The sequence below is a fragment of the Pan paniscus genome, chromosome 5, assembly GCF_029289425.2.
Source record: "Pan paniscus chromosome 5, NHGRI_mPanPan1-v2.0_pri, whole genome shotgun sequence".
NCBI classification, from domain to species: Eukaryota; Metazoa; Chordata; class Mammalia; order Primates; family Hominidae; genus Pan; species Pan paniscus.
Window position 1 is genome coordinate 153,442,482 of NC_073254.2, and position 27,351 is coordinate 153,469,832.

The window sequence follows — 27,351 nt, forward strand, 5'->3', positions numbered from 1 at the left end:
TAACTATGATTGATTAGACTAAACTAATTCCAGCACTGCATTGTGTACTACTTTAATCTTTTTGAAAAGTGAATGAACAGCAGATGGCCTAATAAAGACACTCTGTGTGCTCGCTCAGTGTGGATTGGCTCTAAGGGAACTGGCTCACACTTTAGAGTCCATATATTTGCAAAACATCTGTCTTAGTCAAGGCAGATAGTTAAAGGAAAGAGAAACTTCCAAGCTATTGGATATATTCCAGTTTGGGGCTCCATGTTTGGATGAACTGTTAATAGGACCTCACTTTCACCTTTAAGTTCTTCTCAGAAAAGTATTATCTCTAATAGTTCAAAGTATATTTGTAAATATAATTGCTACTGCATTTTGTGATTATGTTTTAAAGAAATCACCTGCACTTTCTTTAATTATTACTGGAATATTTTAGACTGCATTTTTTAATTGTTCATCTGATGGGTAAAATGAGAGGAAATAGAATAAAATAGTATTTTACCATTAGAAAATGAAGTTTGGAACATCACAGTCTTATTTTGTATTGTATTTGAATTAGAACAGATATGGAGGAAGAGCAATATGTATATATTGCCATCATATTTGGTATTTTAAAATGTAAAGTTTGCAAATTTTAAAAATTTACTTTTATATTTTGAAAGCTTAATTACCCTATAATCAAAGATATTTATTCATAGCATATTAATATATAAGAGCATGCTAATGATTTGAGAAACTGGAAGAATGATAGAGGGAATGATTTGTGAGACAAATGTTTATTTCATGCTTTTTGCACAAAACTCAAAGCAGTTTAATTAGGAGAAAGTGTTTAGGCAGCTGTTTCCTTTTAGAAAATGAATTTCTGGAAACATGTATTTAACATGGTAATTTCTTCAAATTGGTTATGTACACTCTAGTGAAATGTATTTATGAAGCAACCTTTGGTGCACTGGTATTTTTGTGTCTTACAGTAATTACAAGTAGTGGCTACAGCCCCAGATCAGCACATCAGTATTCCCCACAACTGTATCCTTCCAAGTAAGTGGTCAGTAGATTCTTGCTTTAAATTGGCAAACATTTATGTCTATACATGTATTATAGATGGTTGGATAATACTTGGATAGATTACATATATAGATAAATATCCTGTACAAATTTGAAATGGAGACACCCACATGTATCTTGATGATTCCCTTGAATATTTATGTATACCTTGAGAAAAATATCAAGCTCAAATTAGAATACATTGCATTTTAATTCAAATTCAAAAATGCTGGCTGGTTAAAAAATCTAAAGAGATTACATTTTATCTAAATGTCAACACTTCATAATTAATTCCATCATTGAAATTCTTTTGTTGGATTTCCAGTTCTAATAAACATATTTTTGAAGAATATGCCTTATTGTTTTTATAACTAATATAGTCACTTTATTGAGGACAGTGGTAGATATTTCTTAAGTTTAACTATATTGGGTGTATATCTGAATTGGTTTGGAATCAGCCAGACGTGCCAAGATTTTGTATTGCTGATACATACACATTTAAATATAGTATGTTATTTTCTGCAGCATCTAGAGTGTCTGCCTTTACATATATATAGACTGAAGGTTGGATATCCAATGGGGAACATGATGTAAAATGTGGCATGATGAAAGGAATGATGTTCCTTTTTTTTTTTTTTTTTTTTAAGGAAGCTTCCTACCTTTCTTTTTCTTTTTTTAAATTTCCAATTCTTGGGAGCGAATTCTTAGTAGGGCTTTTAAATAGACTTCCATAGTCTTTGCATAGCATTAAGTCACTCATGGTGAGTGTGAATTTGCTCATGAGCATATTAATTAGCTAGTGTGTGCTCCATTTTCCTCATCTGTATATTAACTGGAGTGCTATTTCAGATATGAGCAAGAATTGTAGACCTGGAAGAGACACAGGTGTAATATCTAAATCAAATTTCTACTTTTACAGGTGTGGTATAGACGTAGGGAGTTTAAATCATTTGTCTATGGTCACTAGATTGGCTTGTAGCAGAGCCTGAGCTCCTGACATTCAGACTGTTGCTTTTTCCTATATTGTTAAAATTATATTGTGGATAAAGAGGATTACTTCCTGGATATTATAGGGTTTCACTGAATCTAGGCTGTCTAAATTAATACACAGTCTTTGTTGCCACAGTAATGCTATTTTTCTGATATTTAGGCCCTATCCACACATTCTTTCTACACCAGCAGCTCAAACAATGTCTGCCTATGCAGGCCAGACTCAGTATTCGGGGATGCAGCAGCCAGCCGTCTACACAGCCTACTCACAGACAGGACAGCCCTACAGCCTGCCCACTTACGGTATTTCACATCTTCTGTTTTCTTCTTTGGTTATAGGCAGGTAATCCTGCTGGCTGGTAGCTTTGTATTCTATTGTAGGTTACAACTTAGAAGGAAAATCATCTTACTAATTAAATGGTTCACACATTCAATTTCTGAACAGATTTGGGTGTGATGTTGCCAGCCATCAAGACAGAGAGTGGACTTTCCCAAACTCAGTCCCCATTACAGAGTGGCTGCCTCAGTTACAGCCCAGGGTTCTCTACCCCACAGCCAGGCCAGACACCTTATTCTTACCAAATGCCAGGTAAGTAGCTACACATGAAACATGTTTTGGGAGAACTAATTCTTTGAGTGAGACTCATTGGCTTCAGACTAGGAATATCCAATCATGAAGGTAGTTTTAAGCTTTATCACAGCTCACACAATTTCTAAAGAAAGATAACTAGACAGAAACACGACGAAATGGTTGAGTATACGTCAGGAAACGTGACCTATACCAAACTTAAATACTTAAGTTTAAGCTGCGTAACATCAGCAGGAAACCAAGTCCAAGCAAAGCAACTCCCAAGCCAGACACCAGGTCAGCCACACATTTGGCGTCTACTTAAGCAATTTAAAAGATCTGTAGCACAAACCAGTATTTTCTTTTCACTCTTCCTGAAGTATGTAATGCTGTTTTGATTATACTTAAACTTGAATTAACTCTTTTCTAAGTTCCATATATTATTGACCAGTTGAGGATTTTTTGTTCATTCCTAAAATTCCTCTCTCCTATTGATACTATATTGCTTAATAGGACTGTTATATAATATTTACTCTCTAATCCTCCATATAGGCATATAGGATCATTAAATTTTTTTAAATTTTAGACTCCTATTAAAATTGTGTTTTATCTTTTTTTTTTTTTTTTTTTTTTTTCTGAGATGCAGTCTCGCTCTGTTGCCCAGGCTGGAGTGCAATGGCATGATCTTGGCTAACTTGCAACCTCCACCTCCTGGGTTCAAGCGATTCTCCTGCCTCAGCCTCCTGAGTAGCTGGGATTACAGGTGTGCACCACCACACCCAGCTAATTTTTGTATTTTTAGTAGAGACGGGGTTTCACCATGTTGATCAGGCTGGTCTCGAACTCCTGATCTCAGGTGACCCGCCTGCCATGGCCTCCCAAAGTACTGGGATTACAGGCGTGAGCCACCATGCCTAGCTGTGTTTTATCTTAATGCAATAGTTGCCAAAAGAATTTTAGTGACATAGTAAAAACTTTAAAAGCTGGTTACTATCTGTCATTTTGTCTGTACTGCAAATCACAAATTTGGGGCTATATTAACATATTTGAACCAACTGGTATGACATTTTGGTCAATTGATTCAAATGAAATAATTACTTAGATATGTTCAGCTGGAATAGCAGTGCTCTTTTTTACCTAGAACGTAGGTTGAAACATATTTGAAAGCATGCTATAGCCACAAAAATTCATACAGCTTCAGTTAGCCATGTGACAGACAGTATTTTTTTTTTTTCACGAATACTTTCATACTGGTTATTCCAGGTCAGGTCAGTGGCACTGATTACATAATACATTGCTAGTCAAAACACATTGATAAAACAAGTAATCAGCTACCTCAATAGCCTTTCATTTTACTTCTTGACAAGCACATTCCATAAGGACTTTTTTTTTAGGAAACCTATAATTGGCAGCTCACTTGTTTTTGTCCTGATTTGAGAAATCATTAAATTTCAGACCTTGTAGTAAAGTTTTAGAAAGCCCTCAAACCCTAGATTTGTTTACCATAAACAGTTCTCCCTTGAGTCTGAACCCTAATTCACAGCTATTTTTGTTCTAAAGAAAAGACAAAGGGAACAAAAGTACAAGGAGTTGCTAAATGGGGTTCTGTATGTTTATTTCCCATGCTAAAAGCCCTGTACAAATGTTGAACTCAAGTGATTTTTTGTATGTAAATGCAGTTGATATGATTTGAAAGTTCCAGTAGTTTCCTGGAGGCAGTCTTAGTCTGTGTAAGATTTTATCCTTTGCATACCCCTGCACTTCTAGACTCTTAACCCTTGAATGTTGGCCTCACTCCTTATGAAGACTGTTCCCATGTGCTTCTGTTTAGCTCAACAGATTCAATAGGAAAGGGTTTACCAGCTGTTACAAGAGGGAGAGAGCTAAGCCTATTTTCTGTATAAATGTCTCAACTTCAAATTTCACTGTCTTCATGACAAATTTCAAAGTGTTTCTCTCACAGAATTCTGCAAAGTGAAATATCTTTATCATTTTACAAGGAATACTTTTAAAATGCAATTTGTTTTTTACCTCTAGGTTCTAGTTTTGCACCATCATCTACTATTTATGCAAATAATTCAGTTTCCAATTCAACGAATTTCAGTGGTTCACAACAGGTATAGTAGCTTTTTGTGTTTATGCTTTTTATATGTATTTCAGATTTTTGAAGAGTACTCTCAGGTTGCCATATATGTGCATACTCTCCGAGAATAAGGTTTCTTTTTTATTTAAAAATTATGATAGCATTTCAGGATAGTAAAAAATTAGCTATCTAGAATTCTTGGAATATGCATTATTCTGGCTACTTTAGATTTTTTGATTGCTAAAGGTTTGTGCTTTAAACATTTATGCTGTAGTTGTTTTAATCATTTGGCATGGAATTACAAAATGTATTGGATATTTTGCTATCTTAAAATATACTAAGAACAATTTTATTTTTCTTGATAAAGCAGTTATTATAATGAATATTAATTGGTTGAATCAATATTAATTGATTAAAATAAGTCATAGGATTATGCTACAGACTATATAACATTTTCAGTCCTAGAAAGTGTCCTTTGTTACTAAACAAAATGCCTCAAAGACTACTGTTGGCTTTTAAATAATTTTTCTGTTTTTTAGTTTTATGAATACTTTTAATAAATGTTTGATTCCCACTTTCCTGACAGCTGCAACTTTTTGCTTTTGTCACTGTGCCTGCCTCTGGTAGTCTTTAGTCCTCCTTCTAATTATGTTTTCTTAATATTTTTGTGAGTTTTAAAATCTAGCATGTTAGAATTATGCATGAAGCAAGAGTGAATGTCCCTGAATGAGTAAATCAGCTCGGAGTGAGATGAATTCGTGATATATGTTGACACTTCCAAATCTTTTGTCCTTATTTTTTGATTTTCAGCCATGTTCGAAGTAGTTGAGATTGAAGAGTGGCTGACTTCTGGTCTGGCAATACACTATTTTACTTTAGTATAGTTGCTAGACACTTATATATTCTAAAATGTAAGTTACTGTACAAGTGCTTATTAGATTTACTGAAGGAATTTTATCAATTGCTTTATTTTAGTTTTATTGATATCACAAAAGGCAGAAAGGAAATTTTGATCATTAAAATTGTGTGGAATAATAATATTTTTGATAGGATTAAACGGTGTAATTTAGCATTAGGAAAATGATGTCTTAAAACACTAAACATCAGAGCCAGTGTATACATTTTATTTTTTAAAATTGAGGGTTTTTTTGTAACTTGATTTTATGCATTTATTTATTGGTCCAGCAGGCATTTATTGAGCACTTGCTATATGTTAGATTTTTGGCTAGGGATTGAAGATTCAAAACGAGTAACTCATTGTTCCCTGCTCTTTAGAAGGATTCAGTCCTCCGAAAGAAACAAATATGAAAATAAGATGGACAGAGGGTGGGATGGGATATAGTGAATATAATAACAGAAATATACACTAGGCAGAGTTGTACTATAAAGGAAAAACTGCTCTGCCTCTATTTGGAAGGATTAAGAAAAGATTTGTAAAGGAAAAGAGCATTTATTTGAAAAGAGTTAATCATAAAACAGATCTGATTCTCTGTGAAGATTTAAATATAGTGGATCCCAGTGTAAAATGTAATCTGTATTTGGGACCATGGCCTGAGCACCAGTTTGTTGTTTTGGCTCATACCTATTGAGTGCCCATAAAGTGTTAGGAATTGGTCTGTATACTGGGGCACACGAAGGTGGGGCTGGAGTAGATCAGATCTGATTCCTGCCTCATAGAGCTTACAGCCTACTGGGACAAACAGACAATAAACCAGTAAACACACAAATAAATGCAGAATTAGAAAGAGAACAGGGCCTGCTAAAACATCAACTGAATATAATTTTGAATAGGGGAGGTTTTATATAAGGCTTCTCTATGGAAACCACATTTAGGCCAAGACTTCTAAGAGTTAGGTGAAGAAGGAGGGCAGTGGTGTTTCAGGCAAAGAAAGCAGAGTGTACCAAATCCCCAGTGGATGGAAAACTTGGTGTGTCACTGAACTTAAAAAAAAAAAAAAAGGCTGGAGTTCAGTTAGTGCATGAGGGGGAAGTGGGGAAGCACATTTGCAGAGATAGGCGGGGGCCTGCTCACGTAAGGCCTGGTGGTTTACAATAAGGAATTTGGATTCTATTCCAAGCCCAGTGGGAGGCTATGATAGCATTTTGAGCAAGAAAATTACATCATTTAATTTATGTTTTGAGAAGATAACTCTGCCACCAAGGTCTTTGGAGAAAGTCAGAAATGGAAACGAGGAGATAAATTTAAAAATGAATACATTGCCTGCAACAGGAAGAAAAGGTAGTTTGGACAAGGGGGCGACAGTGGAAATGAAAAGAAAGTGAGATCTTTGAGATATGTTTGAATATGAAAAGACATTATATTCCCCAGTGGGGAATAGCCTGGACCTTTCCAGTATGTAACCTCATCCTCTTCTGCAGGAATTAGTAGGCTAACAGAGAGCTTCAGCACAGATGTTTGACTTAGGCACTCTGGGTTTAAATTCTAGCTCTGAAACTTACTAGCTGTGTGACTTTGTGCAAATCACTTAACCACTCTGTGCCTTAGTCCCCTTCAAAGTAAAATGAATATAGTATTAAGACCACATAAGAGAGTATAAGGATTAAATGAGTAAATATATCTGAGCCCTTAGAACAGTGCTTTGATACAGAGTAAGCACTATGTAAACATTTGCTACCACTGTTTTACTCTGAGAGATATTGGTAGGAACTTTGTTTAAATATGATGAGGTTTTTGTTCTTGGCTCACAAGTTACAGTAGTGGGAAACATTGGATCTTGAAATTTTCAGACTAATAGAATTTTGGTTTTCTGCCATATTACTTAATCATTTATGAAGATATACATATTTACTTATAAAGATTATTTCTTTTATTTTTTGGAAACCACATCAAATGTAGATCTTTGTTTCCTTTGGAACACATTTCATCAGGGGATCTTAATGTTATCAGTGATGACCAAGGATTTGTCATCACTGATAACATTTTGGGCTGACACATGCTAGATATCTTAAACACCAATTATCACAACAAATCCTTACTCATCATCCTACTATGTAAAAGGATTTTGAATCATTTTAAGGTTCTTAAAATTTTTAAATAAAAAGCAGGTTAGGGGTGTTGATTCAGTGCTTTCATTTTTCTCTGTAATAAAGGAGGGAAACTAAATCATTGAAAAGTTCACTAAAGACTTTAAATCAAGGCCTCAGGTGGCATGTAGTTTGTGAGAGGCTGGGTAAAAAAAAAATAATAATATTCATCTTCTTTTATTTACTTTTTACCTCCTGCCAAGAAAACAGAATTATCAGTGGTAACCCAGAAAGGAACAAAAATCACAAAAATGCAGACTGAGGTCTCTGTGGAGTCTAGGAGGGGCAGCCCCAACTCCTTGCTGGTGATGTTAGAAGATGTGTAAGAATGGATTTTGTGAATATGAGCTGATTCCATCTCCTTCTTTCCTCTTCAAACACGTAGGTCCTGATGATGTAAATCCTTGAATAAGTAATTATCAGGAGCAAAGTGAAGCATATGCTAACTTTAATCACATTAAAATTTGTGTACTGGACCTGGTTTGCCAAAACAATAGGGTATTTCACTACTATATGTTTGTAAGAAATGCCCACAAAGTAGTCTCTGCTCATTAGGATCACCTCAAAGCTGTGGACTCAGAAACAAATGGGGCTGAGTACTAATCTTTCAGTTACCATAATGACTGGTTTTCTTTGGAGAGTATTAAAGAGTAATTTCTCTTTCAAACACACACATCTCAATTATTGTTTCAGGATTATCCATCCTATACAGCCTTTGGCCAAAACCAGTATGCACAGTATTATTCAGCATCAACGTATGGAGCGTATATGACATCGAATAACACAGCCGATGGCACACCCTCTTCAACCTCTACTTATCAGTTGCAGGAATCTCTCCCAGGACTGACTAACCAACCAGGTACAGATCTTCACCCAGGTGAAATACTTTTATATGTTTTGCAATATCTAATAAAACGGAGAAAGTAGACATTCCAAAAACATGGCGGAAAGCTCCCAGATAATTGTGCTGATGTTTAATCTGTGTTAGCATGACTGTGTAAGACGAGGCTCTTCTGGCATTTCAGGAGATCCTTCTTTTAGATATGGGACAGATAGGCAATTTTAATCTCTAAATGATGGTGTACATATGAATATGGAGCTTTTGCCAGACTCATTATTCATTTGTGAAGAACTTGCAACAAAGTTGTAATATTATCTTCCTTATGACTGATATTATTTCTTTTGTGCTAAAGAGACTGCATAAGACCTTCACCTTTGTAAGTTGTCAGTAGCTCTAGCCAGTGAACATTTCCTACATTCCTGGGATTTGTAGAATCAGTGATAGGTAGTTTAATATCTTTGTGTGATCAGTGTGTATTTAAAATCCATTGTGTGTTTCATTATCTGAAATTTGTAGTATTTGAATTGCATTTGCGACACATAATTTGACACAGCTGAAGTATTTAAAGTTAAAAGCAAATGTAACAGAGACTCAGTATAATCCTAAGAAAAGTTCCAGGACTTTTTGGAGAAATTATTGAGATGATTCTAAAATCACAAGGAAAGGTGGATGAATTAGAATAGTCAAAACTATTTTTAAAAATAAGAACAAAGTTTGAAGACTCAGATTACCTGATTTAAAGACTTATAATGTACAGTAATCAAGAGAGTGCAAAAGGATAGACACATAGAGCAATGAAACACAATGAAGAGTCCAGAAACAGATGCATATATATGCTAGAAAATGGATTTTTGAATCCGGATACAAAGGCAATTGAGTAGAGAATGAATAGTTTTTTTCAACAAATGGTGCTAGAACAATTGGACATCTATATGCAAAAGAGGAAAGGATCTCAACTTATATGCAAAAATTAACTCCAAATGGATTGTAAGCCTACATCTAAAAAGCTAAAACTATAAAACTTCTAGAAGAAAAAAATGGTGTAAATCTTTGTGACCCTGGGCTACATAAAGATTTTATAGATATGACATTAAAAACACAATTCATACAAGAAAAGAACAGATAAAATTAGATTTCAAAAAATTGTAAAGAACTTTTGCTCTTCAAAAGACACTATTAGAATAAAAAAACAAGCTATAGACTTGGAGAAAATATTTATAATACACATACTGATAAAGGAATTATATAAATATATAAAGAACTGTCAAAAGTCACTAAGAAAAATGAGGTTAAGAAATTTTTAAAATATCATTAATTTGTTCAAGTATATTTTTCTGCCTTCAGTTATTTGCAAGATCCAAATTCATCTCTACTTCTTTCTTATTCAGCTTTGGATGGGAGGGAAAATAGGGAAACATGGTCACAATACTGTAAACTCTTTCTAACTGGACCAGTGGGGCCAAGATGACTCAATGCCGTTAAACGATTATTTATTGAGTATATATTAGGCATCAGCACTGTGCTAGAAACTGATATTTCAGCAGTAAATGAGCTCTTTGCCCACCTTTGGCTTTCATTTGACAAGCAAGACAAATATCAAGCAAGTAATTACAATAGTGAGAAAGGGAAAATGGTAGGTCATATGGGGGATATTAACAAGTAAACTAATTTGGACATAAAGTAAAAATGAAACTGATATTTTAAGCAACAGCCAAGATATGTTTATATCATGAATTGATGAAATGATAACATTCATGATTTTTAGTTCCCTGTTCAGAATATAATCTTTACCTGTGGGTCCAAGAAATAATTATCTAGTAGATAGAGCTTGTCTTTGATGCCCCTACATTTTAGTTTTTTCCCCTTATCTTCCTTTTATATCCTCCTACCTGTGGGCACACAGCCCCTTTGAATTTCTGGTCCTTGTCCCTTTGGGGCTCTCTGTTTTGGCTTTTCAGCTAGCCTTAGCCTCCCTGGGTATCTGTACCCCTTGCAGGGCCAGGATTAGGGTGAGGTCAGTGAAGCACCTAGAGCACAAAATTTAAGGTGGAACTCGTTCTTGGGGTCCTTAAATTTTGTGCCCTAGGCGCCTTACTCATTAGCCCCAGCCCAAATCACATGTTCCAAATCTGTCATGATCCTCTTTGGGTCAATACTTGTGTTGCATCAAGGATCTTACTTTCATTCAAAGAATGAATGATTTCAGAATCCTTGCTTAACAAGCAGTGGAGATACTTCAGGGAAGGAGATATTTGATGACCTCTTATCACCCTGTGGAAGGTTTTTCTCAATGATGAATGTGTGAGGAAAACAAGGTAGGGTGAAACCACAGAAGTATTTAATTATCAAGATATCAGAGACTGAATGATGGACAAGACCAAAAGGGTGTTTTTTTAATTTGCTAGACTACAGCTACCAAGAATGAAACCCATTTGTGTACTCAGATACGGTATATGCTACGTGGAGCTTTGTGTAAAATGTTGCTTTTGCTCCAATTTCCATATAATCACGAGAAAGCTTCTCTGCAGGAAAAACACAGATGGTTACTTTCCTTATTAGAATAATCAGTATTGAAAATAGCTATTTTATTCCTATTAAATATATTAAATGCAGGCAGGTAGATATTCTGAGTATGTGACTTTGGATGTGACACATTCACATATGGAATTCTGACATTCACTATCAGAATGCTGCAATTTCATCAGGCCTTCATTGGTTGCTAAGGTCAAGAAATATAGTTTGACATCATTTTCAGATTTTATTAGACTGTCTGTTGAATTTAAAGAAGGAATTAATTCTACTTATAACTATATTATTCTCTCAACCAAAATCGTAACAACACACATGTCTGGATCTTTAAAGAATTCTATGACCTCAGACCTTCAGTCAATGCAGTTTTAGGTTTAATTTTGCCTTTTCAGATCTGGCATACGGCCAAAAAGCAAACAAGTTTATAACTATGGAATTTTTCTTTATTATTGATGGAATCTGATGTATTTAGTTCAAGGGCAAGAAAAGTATTTCCCATTGACTGGTTCTGCATTTTGGACTTAAAGTAGAAACCTAAAATTAAACCCACAGTTTTTCATAGAACAGTCACTGCTGAATTCTACTTTTATAATGAAAACATACCTTATGTTCAATAAGAGACAGCTGGTTTTTCTGATTTAGAGATAAGCCTAATGAAATAAAGTGGGATCTAAATATCCAAAACTTAAAAGGTGCAGTTATTCATTACTGTACTGATTAAAGGATAATTATTCAATCATGTATAGTATTGGGTCAAGAAAAGCCTAGGGCAATTTTGTAATGACTGATGTTCCTTGGAAATTGCAAATAGCATTCCATTATTTAATTTACCTTATTAGGTAGTTTGACAGTGGATTTAAAGAAACACTACCATGCTGATTAAGAGCAGACATTTTACTTCATTCTCTTTCTAAAGGTCTTTCTTTAAAGTAAAATTTATATTGGGTATATCAGATTTTTTATTTGTATTAAGAAAATTTGAGGACAGATTCGCACATGAAGATGAGAAATATTTTTATAGCGCCTCCTTTTCAAATATTTTAAACATCTTTAAAATCAAATACAGTTAGTCTTGTATAACAATATTATGTTTTACCCTGACACTTTGACAAACATTACAATACATTAGCTAATTGAACCTAACAAGGGCTCTAGAAAAGTAAAGGATAGAGTAAGATCATTTCACTCTCTGAAAAGAAGCCAGTTTCTTAGGCAGAACACAGCAGCCTTTTGATAACTTCATGGTATTTCACGTAAGGAAAGGAAGGGAAGTAAAGTGCTGACTCATCTAATGGAAACTAACAAGAGGATTTAGATAGAAAGGACCACATTCAACTGCTCTGCCAATTTACATTTTCCCTACCTGTGGCATTGCTATGCCCTTGTGCAATTACCTGAGTGAAATTTGGCAGAGGCACTGGAATTAACAGCATTCTTCTTTTAAAAAAAAGTGTCAACAAATGTTTAATGACTGGTTGAGCTCAAGTTCCTGGTTTTACCCTTTATCAGAAGAAAGGATGGCACCTTCAAAAGGAATAGAGGTCAGTACAATTCCACCTGGGTGATTGCTCTAGGAGCCCAGATGTATCTCATGGCCTCTGCAGGGCATGCTCTTTTGCTTCTGTGAAGTTCTTTCAGTGAATTCTTTGGCCCTCCATCTCACAGAAATTATATAATGCCCATGTGACTTTTATTTTAATTTATTGTTTGACAAATAAAAAAGTATATATATTGGTGCAGTGATGGGCACCCGTAATCTCAGCTACTCTGGAGGCTGAGGCGAGAAGATTGCTTGAGTCCAGGAGTCTGAGTCTTTAAAAAGAAATTGTATCTATTTTTGTGTATAACCCATTGTTTTGAAATACATTTATATTGTGAAATGGCTAAATTGAGCTGATTAACATATGCATTACCTCACATGCTTATCATTTTGTGGTGAGAACCCCGAAAATCTATTCTCTTAGCAATTTTTAGAAATACAATACATTGTTACTACATATAGTAACATGCTGTATAATAGATATCTTGAACTTACTCCTCTTGTCTAGCTGAAGTGTTATATCCTCTGACCAACAGCTCCCCAGTCTCCCTCTCCAGCCCCACAGCCCTTGGCAACCACCATCTTACTCACTTCTTCTATGAGTTCAACTTTTTTGCACTCCACATGTAAATGAGGTCATGTAGTATTTGTCTTTCTGTGCTTAGCTTATTTCACTTAACATAATGTTCTCTAAGTTCATCCTTGTTGTCTCAAATGACAGGATTTTCTTTTTTAAGGCCAAACATTATTCCATAATGTACATATACCACATTTCCTTTGTCCATTTATCCATTGATGAACACTTAGGTTGACTCCATATCTTGGCTATTTGTGAATAATGCTGCAATGAACATGGAAGTGCAGATATCTCTTCAACATACTGATTTCGTTTCCTTTGATATATACCCAGCGGTGTGATTGCTGGATCATATGGTAGTTCCGTTTTTAGGAACTTCCATAGCATTTTCTATAATGGCTGATATGGTTTGGTGGTGTCCCCATCCAAAATCTCATCTTGAATTGTAATCCCCCTAATGCCCATGTGTCAAGGGAGAGACCAGGTGGAGGTAATTGAATCAGGGGGGCAGTTTCCTCCATGCTGTTCTCGTGATAGTGAGTGGTGAGTGAGTTCTCATGAAATCTGACAGTTTTATACATGTTTGGTAGTTCCTTCTGCTTTCCTTCTCCTTCCTGCCACCTTGTGAAGAAGGTGCCTTGCTTCCCCTTCCCCTTCTGCCATGATTGTAAGTTTCCTGAGGCTTCCTCAGCCATGCTGAACTGAGTCAGCTAAACCTCTTTCCTTTGTAAATTACCCAGTCTCGAGTAGTTCTTTATAGCGATGTGAAAGTGGACTAAATGGCTGTGCTAATTTACACCCCCACCAGCAGTGTGCAAGATTTCTGTCCTCCACAGTGTCTCCTACACTTGTTATCTTTCTTCTTTTAGATAATACCATTTTAACAGGTGTGAGGTGGTATCTCATTGTAGTTTTAATTTGCATTTCTTTGATAATGAGTCATGTTGAGCATTTTTCATACACCTGTTGTCATTTTTATGTCTTCTTTTGAGTGATGATCATGCCAACCCATTGCCCATTTTTTATTTGAGTTATTTGTTTTTTACTATTGAGTTGTTTAAGTTCCTTGTGTATTTTGGATATTAACCCTTTATCAGATGTATGGTTTGCAAATATTTTCTCTCACTCTAGTAGGTTGTTATATGACTCTTTTATAAGTAGAAGCAGATCTAGGTTTGACCTTCTGGTAACCTGAAGAGTCCATTGCTATTTGCCTGAGAAAGTATAGCCAAATGGTTAAAGCAGGAGTTCTGCAGTCATACCAGTGTTGCATCATACAAGCTATTTAATTTTGTTAAATTAATTCCCACTTCTCCAGTTTCTCCATTATTAAAAGACAATAATGAAGGACCTAATTCACCGGGTTGGAGTGAGGTTTAAGTCAGACACACACACACACACACACACACACACACACACACACACACACGCATATATATATACACACATAAATATATATAATGTTTCATAATAAAGAGCTTTGACAAATCAATAAGAAAAAGACAAACAGCCTAGTTTTCCTAATGGGCAAAAGATTTAACAGTTACTTCATTAAAAAGAAGATATCAAATGAGCAAGAAACATGAAAAAGTATTCTTCTTAATTACTCATCAAGAAAATTATAATTAAAACCACCGTGAGATACCATCACACACCCAAAATGGTGAAAATAAAAAAACGCTAACAATATCAAGTATTGACAAGGATGTGGAACAACTGAAACTCTCATTGTGGTAAGAGTAAATTAATACTGTCTTTAATAAAAATGAGCAGTGGGTTAGCATGGTCGTTAATACACTGGAAAGAGAGTAATACACTGGAAAAAGGTCAATGTCTGTTACAGATGAACATATGCCTTCCCTCTGACCCAGGAATCACATTGCCAGGTATGCATACCCAAGAAGAATTAAGAGCTTATATCCACAAAGACATGTACAAGAATGTATATAGCAGCTTTATTCATAGTAGCCTAAAATTGTGAATAACCCAAATGTCCATCAACAGAATGGATACAGTGTAATAGATACAGTGTAATATATATATACATGAAGAAGTTCTAGCCACATTAAGGAAAGGACAACTGCTATCCCAGGCTAGAATATGGATTATCTCACAGCAGTGAATGAAGCCAAACACATATATTTCAATAAAAAAAATTTTTAAAGAACAGTGCATGACATGTACTAAGGGGTGAATAAATGTAGAGTTACCCTTCATAGTTTTCTAAAAAGGCTGTCTTTATCCCCATCAAAACACTTCTGCCCATATTTTGTCCAAATTCTTAGAGCCCTTTTAAGATCCTTCAGTAATTTGAAAAGCATCAATGGGAATAAAGTCTTAGGTTTACTGAAACCCAGATACGTCCTACAACCACAGTCTTTTCTCTTTCCTCTTCTGCTCTTTTCACCCCTTAGCTGTGACAGCTGCTGGATCCCAGTTCATTTGAATAGCAGAATTATTCCTGCTAAACTCCTCTTTTATGGACTCAGCCTACAACCACCCATGACTGGGGTTCCTCAAGTTTTTGTCCTTTCAGCTCTTGCACTGTGACAAGAACAAAGTTGCCTTATGATTGATAGTTAACACCTGAAAATTGATCTATAATGACTATAAAGAGAAGTTTTATGGAACGTCATCCAAAATGTTTTTTAAATGCATGCTTAATAAGTGAGGGTTAATTTTAATCACCATTTTATTTGAAAGCAGACATTTGGTTTGTGGGATATAGTAACCTTAGGAAAATTCTGTTTCAAAAATAATTTAAAATGGAACTTTTATGTGATTTTATTTAAAAGTTGGTGTATGTTCAGACATCTAAAGACTAATTTAATGCCTATACAAATAAGGTGAAACATGATTTACTATGAGACAAGGCTATATTCAACCCCATAACTTAAAAACCTTATTACTCTGCTATCTACTCTCACCCAGGTGATAACATAGACCCATGAAATGAACTATGCTGGCAATATTTTAAGTGCAAATAATATTTGGAGCACAGGCGTATTTTTTTGATCATGTGCTGACATGCACAGTGTTTCCCAAAGAAAATGTTAGAGGTTACCCATGTAAAAATTACTATTTCTCAGAAAAAGTGATGCCTAGTTTGTTCAGATTTGTTTATTTAGATTAATAACTGCTTGGTTTTCCTCAGAATTGTTTTATTTTAATTTTTAAATTTAATGATAAAAAATAATAGCCATAATATCTTTTTGTTTAAAAATCATGTAATTTAAATTTAATGTAGTTTACCTTCTGTCTTGGAAATTGTCACTTTATACATATAATTTAAATCAAATTAAATATAAATCAGATTTATCCCTCAGTATTCCAGAAAGCTGCCATGAAACTGAGAGTTAGAGAGATTGAATAAAATGCTTGTACTCATATAGTAATTCTGACTCTTCACCTTGTTATACTGTATCTCACAGTTGCCTCAGTTTATCTTAACAGTTGCTCCTACAGATTTGCTACTACTCAGTACTCTCTACCTCCTAAGATACTTTCTCACAAGCTTTAATCATTTCAGAGTTTTAGATATCTATGGGACATACAGAAGTCAATTGGATTCTGAAACTGAATTAAAGTCTGAAACTTAGGATGTGGCCTAGTTGGAGGTATAGGTTTATATATGAGTCATCACAGAGAGGGTCATTAACACATGAGAGAGTTAAATCCCCCAGATTGTGTGGAGTGAAGACAGTGATCAGAGGATGGAATTCTGACATACTAGCTCATAAGGAATGGGAGAAGTACAGGAGTCCATGTTTTCTAGATGGAGATGGACTGATCGGAGTGATTCTAGAACTAGGAGAGTGCAAGGTATCAGCTGTCAAGTAATAGTTTCGAGGAGGTGCTGTTTAAGAGAATCACACACAGCACAGAGATCCTGGAAGACAAGGACTGAGTCTGTCTATTGCATTTGTCAACAAGGTGATTTCTGGGGACTATTAGCAGGAGTATTTTTATCGCATTTTGGGGAACTGAAGCTAGATTATGATAAATTGGATATCAATAAGTGGGGACAGATGTGCCGTCCAGTGCTGCAGCCACTGGCCACACGTGACTCTTGAGCACCTGTCATGTTGCTAGTGTGGACTGAGATCCAGTATAAGCATAGAACACTGCACAACATTTCAAAGACTTAGTATGAAAAAGAAAATGTAAAACATATCATTGATAATTTTATATTGATTACATACGGATATAACATGAATATATTGAGTCAATTAACACATTGATTACATACTGATATGATAACATGGATATATTGGGGCAATTAACATAGAAGTGATGATAATTTTACATATCTCTTTTTACTTTTTTTAACATAGCTGATAAAAACTTTAAAATTTTATATAAGATCACATTTGTGGCTCACATGGTATTTCTGTCATATAGCACTAGTATGCACTATTCTAAGAAGTTTTATTTAAAAGAGAAAATGGAAGCAAATAGTATCTAGATGGAAATTCCAGGTCAGAGGGAAGGACTTTTTAACTTCTCAGTGACCCCAAGAAATGGGAGAGGTGGAAGGGAAAATGGGAGAGGTGGAAGGGAAGATGAGAGAGGGTTTGACTAATGAAGCATGACTTCCTAGGAGGTGGGGTTGGGAGTCAGGTTTGCAGGTGGAGGGATGGAATTGATCCAGAAGAAGACATCTCATTCTCTGAACTGTGACAAAAAAGGAGGTGAGGACATATCTAAATGGAGATAAATATGTAAGTGAAGGTATAGACAGGAAGTTGAAGGCATATGGTGTAGAAAAGACATTCAAGTTTAATAGATCACATAGATTACAACTAGTAGGAGTTTGTGTAAACTACAAAAATTCTGACTGACTTGTGTGTGCTTGGGATTATAAATCTCTTTTTTGCCATAAGGAGGTTTCTATTGTATAGGAATTTGTTAAGATAATTAATAATGAAGACTCATACTTGATCTAAAAATGAAGTGCTATTCTTGACCTAAGTCATGTTATCTATAGGAGAGTTCGATACCATGCAGAGTCCCTCCACACCCATCAAAGATCTTGATGAGAGAACCTGTAGGAGTTCTGGGTCAAAGTCCAGAGGAAGAGGCCGGAAAAATAATCCCTCCCCGCCTCCTGATAGTGACCTGGAGGTATGCCTACTCATTCTTAAAGATTGTAGTGTGATGCTTTATTTTACCGAATGATACATTCTCTATCTTACAGTTCCATTATGTTTCAAATTTAAAAATCAAGATATATCATGAATTGAATGGAACTACTTTGTGATAGGCATTTTACAACTCTAAAGTTTGAGATTCCATCCATTATAATATTAAAATTAAGAACAAATAACAGTATAAAAATGATCTTGATTTACAGATTATTGGCCTGAGATAATTGCAAGTTTTGATCTAAATTGGCACCGACAAATTTTAAAACTATAGCCATTGTTTGTGGGATACTTTTCTATGTAGCACTGTATTCGATAGCACTAAAGTAATGGAAGATGTCCAAATGGGTCATTAAGTTTAAAAAGATGAAAGTAATTTGTATAGAAAGAAAAATTCATCTTCTAAAAATAGGACAAGTTTCAATCACTTAATAGTATGTGTTAAAATCTGAAAATTTCATTATATGTCACTTTCTATTTATGAGTTCTTTTGAGATATATCTGTACTAAGCAGGGTTGATTTTTATATACAACATCAGTAGAAACTATTCTTAACCATAATATGTTACTTCTTACATACCACATACTTCAGTTAAGAAAAAAATTGAACTTCCAGATTTAGTAAAATCAAGTGACAGACGTTGTGATTCTTTATAAGAGATAACTTCCTTTTCTTGAACAACAGCAACAAGTTCACATTGCCTCAAGAACTTGACAGATGATATAAATGAGTGACCGGGCTGAGTTGCCCAGCAGACTGTGAGGAGCTCAGAGTGCAGGCCCATTCTGAGGGACCTGCCTGTCACTGCCATGTAGGAATGGCAGCCAGCCTGGCCACAACTTCTAGTTGCTGTGCTACAGTCAAAACCCTGAAGTTTGTGGGCAGTTGCCTAGTTCTCAAATGTTAATTCATAATTTGAAATCCTTCAAAACTCCAGGGAGGCCAACATATCTGCTGGCCTAATGTGACCCCAGGATCCATACTTGACAATTCTGTTTAGCGGTTACTCATTGATTCTTTTAAATATTTCTTTAAAATCTAATTCTTTGCAGAAATTGTTAAAGTTTATGAATCCCTAAGATATAAAACTTTAAAATATGTAGAGTTTCAAGCATGCTTCTATCATAAAGTCTGAATGTATCTCTTTTTGGTGTTAACTACAAGTAAATGTATGGATTAATTTATTCAAGCGAGGACATCTGACTCTTAAGCTTATAATTTGTATAATTCCTGCTCCTCAGGCTTTATAGGAGTTAGATTTGGCAAATTTGAAAAACAAAAAAAAATGAATAGTATTATTTTCTATTAAATGATATCAAGATGATCTCTAGGAAGGGAGACATTTTCTGCTTGTAAAGAGATTTCTGTTTCCTTGGACTTTTTAATTTTCTGATATTTATTTTTTGTCTTCAGCGTGTGTTTGTCTGGGATTTGGATGAAACCATCATTGTTTTTCACTCACTGCTCACCGGGTCTTATGCACAGAAGTATGGCAAGGTAAGAAATCAAGAAACGTTACTCCAAGAAATCTTGTTAAATTTTTTGTGTTTACAATCAAGGGCCATTTAAAAATTCTTTTAAGTGTTTTTTTATTGCAGTCTGTGAAATCTTCTCTTAATTATCTATTTCTAGTGTCTTACAGTTCTTTAATATGAACTGGCAAATTTAACAAAGCTAATTATAAATTGAATTCCTTGCTATTTCTTCAAAAGGACTGAGTTTTCTACATCAAGACCAAGCTTCTTAGTCTCACATAATTATTTTAGAAAAAAAATTGTAAATCGAAATGGACTTCAAAACATTATAAAATCATATATTATCCCCAATAAAAGAGCTTTAAGAAATTGTTTAAATTAATTTGTTGCAATTTTATAGCAATAGCGAGTAATCTTTCGTCTGACAGATCTTTTGGATTTATGAATGAGTGTTTTTTCTGTAACTTGAGTACACATATGAACAGCAACCGAGGTAACACCCCCTCCCATACACAAAGTCAGCAATAGATAGTCTCATGCCTCACCTGCCTTTCTCTCTTGCTATTGTTTTTATTTTCTTTTATTTATTTATTTCATTATTATTATTATTATTATTAATTATTTTGAGACAAAGTCTCACTCTGTCCCCCAGGCTGGAGTGCAGTGACATGATCTTGGCTCACTGCAACCTCTGCCTCCCATGCTCAAATGATCCACCTGCCTCAGCCTCTCGAGTAGCTGGGATCACAGGCGCCCGCCACCATGCCTGGCTAATTTTTGTATTTTTAGTAGAGACGGGGTTTCACCATGTTGGCCAGGCTGGTCTCGAACTCCTGACCTCAAGTGATCTGCCTGCCCCTCGGCCTCCAAAGTGCTGGGATTATAGGTGTGAGCCACCACGCCCAGCAGTTATTTTTATAGTTAGCTTCTTATAACATCATTATTACAAACCTCTGTGAGTGCTTCTCCGAAGACTGATGCAACTCTGAAAGGCTTTTTGGCTAGAAACACAGCTGTTTAGGCAATAACTGTTTAAGTCTTAGACTCTGTAGGGCTCATAATCAAACTAAAGCCAACTCAGAACATGTTGGCTTACTGTCAGTTACTATACTCAAAGTTGTATCTTTGGTTCCTTTACATATCACGCTTACAGAAATGTCTTCCTATGTCTTCATAGCATTCCATTATTTTATAATATCTCATGCTCATGCAGTTTTTAGCTTTGTCTATATTAAGCTATATTAAGCTTTGTCTTCTGACAAGTAATGATAAAATTGCGTTGAAGTCTAGTCTTCCTAAATTACACTTTGGGTGAATCTGCATTGTCATTTGGTTTTAGTATAGGTAATGGATATTTCTAAACAGATGTGAAGGTAATAATTTTGTTTAACAACCATTTACAAGAAGTGTTAGCCCCTTTATCACAAAAGTAAAGTAAATTATACAGAAATTTGGAGTACACACTCAATATCCTACTACTGATTAAGTGTGCAATATAAAAAGTTTCCAGACTATAATCTGAAGAATTTATTCTAAGTAGTATTGGCTTATCAGAAGTACACAGTAAATCCTGTTGAGCTGATTGCAATATTTTTGTGCAGCTAAGTTTCATATTAGGTAAGTAAGTGTTTAAAATAATCTAATAAGCAGACTGGCCCAAATAAAGATCCCTTCAAAATAGTCACCATGAGGGGTTACACCTAAATATCCATGTTGCCCCCATTGTGCCAAATCAGTGGTAGAACTCATCTTTTGGAATTATCATTAGCCTTTTAACATATTTCCTGGCTTCACATCTTTATCCTTTTGTGGTCATTTTGATCTTTAAAAATAGAAAGATCATTCGGACCCAAGGCAGTGAATAAGGAGCATGGTAAAACTGTCACTGTATATATTTGTTTTATTTTTGTCAAAAATACCATAGAGTAATGAAGCTGCCTTTCTCAATTTACTCATAAACTGGCTTTAAGAGCAATTCCAAAAGCAAAGTTCAACTTCTCTCAGCACTGCTGCATCATGGAAATAAACCTGTCAGCTCCCAGGATGGCGACAGGACATGCAGCACTCATTTCAACACACAAGTTTTATTTTTCCAAAGTATTTCCCTAAAAGGTTTTTTTTCAAATTCAAAATAGAGACGCTCTATGCATCCTCTGTGCTTCTAGAAGGTTAAAACCAAAAGAAGGAGAATACCAAAAGGGTGGGGCAAAGCGAGGGGAAGAAGGAAACTAACCATTATGGAAGGCTCATGATGCGCCAGGCAGGAAGCATCCCACAGGATGAAGGGGTAGGCTGTTCTCTCAAAGCTATAGATGAGGAAACATATCCAGAGAAGTAATAAAAATGTGTCCACAGCCACACAACCAGTCAGTGGCAGAGACGAGTCCTGGGGCCCCAGATTCTTTGACCCTGAAGCCATGTTCTTTCTGCCATAGCATGGCCTGGACAGTTAATATACCAGGAATGCAATAGAAAAGTAATATTTCCAAACAGGAGTAAAGACAATTAGTGAGGTACTACATAGGCAGTTGGGTGAGTTCTCTTTTAAGTTGTAATTTTAATGATCTTCTCTCAGACACTTGGAATGTGTTTTCATCAAGAGGTAAAACTTAAGAAATATCCCATGAAATAGAATATGGCAGACAGTAATCAGTATCTGCTGGTGGGGCAGAATACAGAAAGAATCAGAGGCACTATTGGAAGGGGATGAGAAAGATAAACTTACATTTATAGGATACCTGTCCTGTGGTTCAGCCGATGTTTGACATTTTAGAAGCAATAGGGTGGTGGTGAAAGGCAAAAGCTTTTGAGTCAGATAAACTTAAGTTCAAAAATCGAGTTCTGATGCTTACAGCATTCTGACTCTGGCAAATTACTTAAATCTTCAGTTTCAAAATCTGTAAAATGGGAATAACACCGTCTGTTAGATTGACCACACTGAATAATGTTTTTACTCAGAGCAATTTAAGAAAACTAAAGTAAAAGTGTTTTTAGGCTATATTTTTTTAATAAAAACAAAAACATCCTTGTCGAATTCCATGAAAAACAACTTATATTGCCTTATTTATTGAATTATTACATATATTTCTCTAAAAGTTGTTTTATCATTGACAATTTACTTAATGTAATTCAGAAAATCGGCACTGCCTTTTAGCCAGTAATAAATAATATCTTGGCATATTGAGAAGTAGCTAAATAAGGCCCATCTTATGAAGCTGTGGACCACAGACACCTCAGGGTTCACGGCAGATGGGACAGAGATGACGTTGGGTAGCTTCAGCTTCACCACAAACCATAACTGAAAAATGGTAAACTAGAGCCCCTCAGACAGACTGCATTCATTTAACAAATAGTTAGTAATATCAATAGACATGCTTCTTGCTCTCATGGAGCTTACAAACCAAACAAAAACCAAACCAAAACAAAAAAACACATTTCAGGTATTGGTAACTTCTGTGAAGAAAATAAAACTAGGTCGTATAATGAGTGACTGGGGTATGTGACTGAGGAGGTGACATTGGTACTGAGAGGAGCTAGCTCTACAAATTAAGAGAGCGGGAGAATTGGAAAGAGCATTCCAGCAGTGGGTGCTGATCGTCCAGTGTTCCAGGAATATGAAGTCTAGTGTGGCTGGAAGGTTGTAAACAAGAGAAAGAATAGTACAAGGTAAAGGGAAGGAGGTGGAACAAGTTGGCAAAATAGAAACCTCCACTGATTGTCCTCCCTGCAGCAACACCAAATTGAATAAGTATCCACACAACACAACCATCTTCATAAGAACCAAAAGCCAGGTGAGCAATCACACAATACCTAGTTTTAACTCATATTACTGAAGGAGGCACTGAAGAGGGTAAGAAAGACAGTCTTGACTTGCTGACACCACCACCCCACGCCAGTCTTCCAGCAGCAGCTGAATGGCACAGAGAGAGAATCTGTGCACTTGGGGGAGGGAGAGCTCAGTGAGTGTAGGGTTTTGCATTGGAACTCAGTGCCCTTTCACAGCAGAAAGCAACACTGGGTAGAACTTAGCCAACACCCATGGAGGGGGCATTTAGACCAGTCCTAGCTAGAGAAGAATCTCCCATCTCAGCTGTTGGAACCTGAGTTCTGGCAAATCATCACCACCATGGGATAAAGTGCTCTGGGGTCCAGGCAGTTTAGGCCACAAGGACCACAATTCCTGGACAAGTCCTGCTGTCCTGCTGGGCTTGAAGCCAGTGGACTCGGCAGACACATGACATGGTAAGACACCAGCCAGGGCAGCCAAGGGAGTGCTTGTGCTACCCCTCCCTCAGGCCCAGGCATCACAGCTCATAGTTCCAGTAGAGATGTCTTCCTTCCACTTGAGCGAGGAGAGGAAAGAGTAAAGAGGAATTTGCCTTGCAACTTGGATACTAACTCAGTCACACAAAGAAAGGGCACCAGGCAGAGTCCTGAGGCCCCAGTTCCAGGCCCTGGTTCCAAGATAACATTTCTACACACGCCCTGAAGGAAGCTTGCTTCCTTGAAGGGAAGGATCCAATCTTGGCAAGATTCATCACCTGCTACCAAGATTCATCACTCTTGGGCCCTGAATAATCAACAGTAGTAGCAGGGCAGTACTTGCCGCAGGCCTTGGGTGAGACTCAGAGATGTGCTGGCTTCAGGTGTGACCCAGCATATTCCTAGCTGTGGTGGCTATGGAGAGGGACTCCTTTTACTTGAGAAAAGGAGAAGGAAGAATAAAGGGGACTTCCTCTTGCAGTTTAGGTACCAGCTTGGCTGGCAACAGTGGGATAGGGCACCAAGTCGGCATGTGGGGGTCCCTGATTCCAGGCCATGGCTCTTGGATGGCATTTCTGCACCTGCCTTAGGTCAGAGGGGTGCCCACTGCCCTGAAGGGAGAGCCCTAGGCATGAAAGCATTCACCACAAGCTGACTGAAGAGCCCTTGGGCATTGAATGAACATCTGTGATAGCTACACAGTACTTGCCATGGGCCTGGAGCAGTCAATAGCGGTCATGGGAGATAATTTTCTGCTTGTGGAAAGGGTAGGGAAAAGTGGGAAGGACTTCATTTTGTGGCTTGGGTGCTAGCTCAACCACAGTAGAATAGAGCAACAGGTAGTTTCCTAATAGAGCACCAGCTAGATTCCAGATTCAGGTCCTAGCTCCTAGATGGAGTCAGGCTCTCTAGACCCACCAGGGACCAGGGGAACTTGACACCCTGAAGGGAATCATACAAACTTGGCTAGCTTTGCCACCTGCTGATTGTAGAGCCTTGAGCAAACATAGGTGGTAGCCAGGCAGTGGTTACCACAGGCTTTGAATGTGACCCAGTCCTGTGCTGGCTGCAGGTCTGATCCAGCACAGTCCCAGGGTGGTGGTCACAGAGGTGCTTGTGTCACCCTTTCCCCAGCTCCAGGCAGCTCAACACAAGAGAGAGACCCCATTTGTTTGGGAGAAAGGGAATAGAACAAAAGTCTCTGCCTGGTAATCCAGAGAATTCTTTGAGATCTTATCCAAGACCACGAAGAGGGCATCTCTATGAGTCTGCAAGAGCCACATTATTACTGGGCTTGGGGTGCCCCCATTTAATGCAGATAGCATACAGTGACCAAAAACTTAGATCACAACACCCAAGTTCCTTCAAATACCTCAAAAGCCTTCCCAAAAAGGACAGGTATAAAGAAGCCCAGACAGCAGCGACTCCAGTAAATACCTAACTCTTCAATGTTCAGACACTGGTGGGCATCCACAATCATTAAGACTACCCAGGAAAACATGACATCACCAAACAAGGCACCAGTGATCAATCCTAGAGAGATGGAGATATGTGACCTTTCCGATAGAGAATTCAAAATAGCTTTTTTGAGGAATCTCAACAAAATTCAAGATAACAGAGAAGGAATTCAGAATCCTATAAAATAAATTTAACAAAGATATTGAAGTAAAAAGAATCAAGCACAAATTCTGGAATTGAAAACGTAATGGACATACTGAAGAATGCATCAGAGTCTCTTAACAGCAGAATTGATAAAGCAGAAGAAAGAATTAGTGAGCTTGAAGACAGGCTATTTGAAAATACACAGCCAGGGGAGACAAAAGAAAAAAGAATAAAAACCAATGAAGCACACCTACAAGATCTAGAAAATAGCCTCAAAAGGGCAAATCTAAGACTTATTGGCCTTAAACAGGAGATGGAGGGGTGGGGCTAGAAGGTTTATTGAAAAGGATAATAACAGAGAACTTCCCAAACCTAGAGAAAGATACCAATATCCACATGCAAGAAGGTTCTAGAACACCAATAAAATTTAACCCAAAAAAGACTACCTCAAAGCATTTGATAATCAAACCTCAAAGCCCAAGAATAAAGAAAGGATCCTAAAATCAGTGAAAGAAAAGAAATGAGGAACATACAGTGGAGCTCCAGTACATGGCAGCAGACTTTTCAGTGGAAACCTTATAGGCTAGGAGGGAGTGGCATGACATTTTTAAAGTGCTGAAGGATTAAAAAAACAAAACACCATATTTACCCTAGAATAGTGTATCCAGTGACAATATCCTTCAAACATGAAGGAGAAATACTTTCCCAGACAAACAAAAACTGAGTGATTTCATCAACAATGGATTTATCCTACCAGAAATGCTAAAGGGAATTCTTCAATCTGAAAGAAAGGGATGTTAATGAGCAGTAAGAACTCATCTGAAGGTAAAAAACCTACAGGTAACAATAAGTACACAGAAAAACACAGAATAGTGTAACACTGTAATTGTGGTATGTAAGCTACTCATACTTTAAGTAGAAAGACTAAAAGATGAACCAATTAAAAATAATAACTGACAGCTTTTCAAGACATAGTAAAATAGGATATAAATAGAAACAACAAATAGTTAAAAAGCAGGGGAACAGAGTCAAAGTGTAGAGTTTTTAATTAGTTTTCTCTGCTGGTTTGTTAGTTTGTTGGTTTATGCAATCAGTGTTACATTGCCATCGATTTCAATTAATGAGTTATATTATTTGCAAGCCTCATGATAACTGCAAATCAAAAACATACAACAGATACACCAAAAATACGAAGCAAGAAATTAAAACATACCAACAAATAAGTCATCTTTACTAAAAGGAAGACAAGAAGAAGGAAGAGGAAACCACAAAACAACCAGCAAACAAATAACAAAATGGCAGGAATAAGTCCTTACTTATCAGTAATAACATTGAATGTAAATGGACTAAACTCTCCAATGAAAAGACATAGAGTGGCTGAATAGATTTAAAAAAACAAAAAAACAAAAAACCGTGACCCAACAATCTCTTGCCTACAAGAAATACACTTCACCTATAAAGACACACAGAGGCTGAAAATAATGGGATGGAAAAATATATTTCCTGAAAATGAAAACTAAAAAAGAGCTAGAGTAGCTATACTTATAATCATCAAAGTGGATTTCAACACAAAAAGTAAAACAAAAAAACTATAAAAATTAGACAAAAGAAGGTCATCATATAATAATAAAGGAGTCAAATCAGCAACAGGATATAACAAT

The 27,351-nt window shown here is 36.3% G+C and overlaps 1 protein-coding gene and 1 long non-coding RNA gene across 13 annotated transcripts in view; one reads left to right on the top strand and one right to left on the bottom strand.

The window, feature by feature from the left end:
• EYA4 (EYA transcriptional coactivator and phosphatase 4) overlaps positions 1 to 27,351 on the top strand; it is a 289,717-nt gene that overhangs the window by 219,704 nt on the left and 42,662 nt on the right. For 6 of the 10 annotated variants that reach the window (XM_055114130.2, XM_057302596.2, XM_003827673.5 and 3 more), the window contains 7 exons: positions 960 to 1,026; positions 2,183 to 2,325; positions 2,468 to 2,611; positions 4,628 to 4,707; positions 8,412 to 8,577; positions 18,193 to 18,329; positions 19,764 to 19,847. In XM_055114130.2, coding sequence (XP_054970105.1) covers positions 960 to 1,026; positions 2,183 to 2,325; positions 2,468 to 2,611; positions 4,628 to 4,707; positions 8,412 to 8,577; positions 18,193 to 18,329; positions 19,764 to 19,847 — 821 coding nt within the window. Of the gene's footprint in view, positions 1 to 959; positions 1,027 to 2,182; positions 2,326 to 2,467; positions 2,612 to 4,627; positions 4,708 to 8,411; positions 8,596 to 18,192; positions 18,330 to 19,763; positions 19,848 to 27,351 lie in introns of all 10 variants that reach the window. The other 4 variants (XM_034962872.3, XM_055114133.2, XM_055114129.2 and 1 more) reach the window with 1 other exon arrangement.
• The window catches only part of LOC129398051 (uncharacterized), a 152,522-nt gene that overhangs the window by 112,511 nt on the left and 12,660 nt on the right, over positions 1 to 27,351 (bottom strand). For 2 of the 3 annotated variants that reach the window (XR_008625781.2, XR_008625779.2), the window contains exon 3: positions 22,551 to 22,722. This is a non-coding gene — a long non-coding RNA (uncharacterized LOC129398051). Of the gene's footprint in view, positions 1 to 22,058; positions 22,132 to 22,550; positions 22,723 to 27,351 lie in introns of all 3 variants that reach the window. The other variant, XR_008625780.2, reaches the window with a different exon arrangement.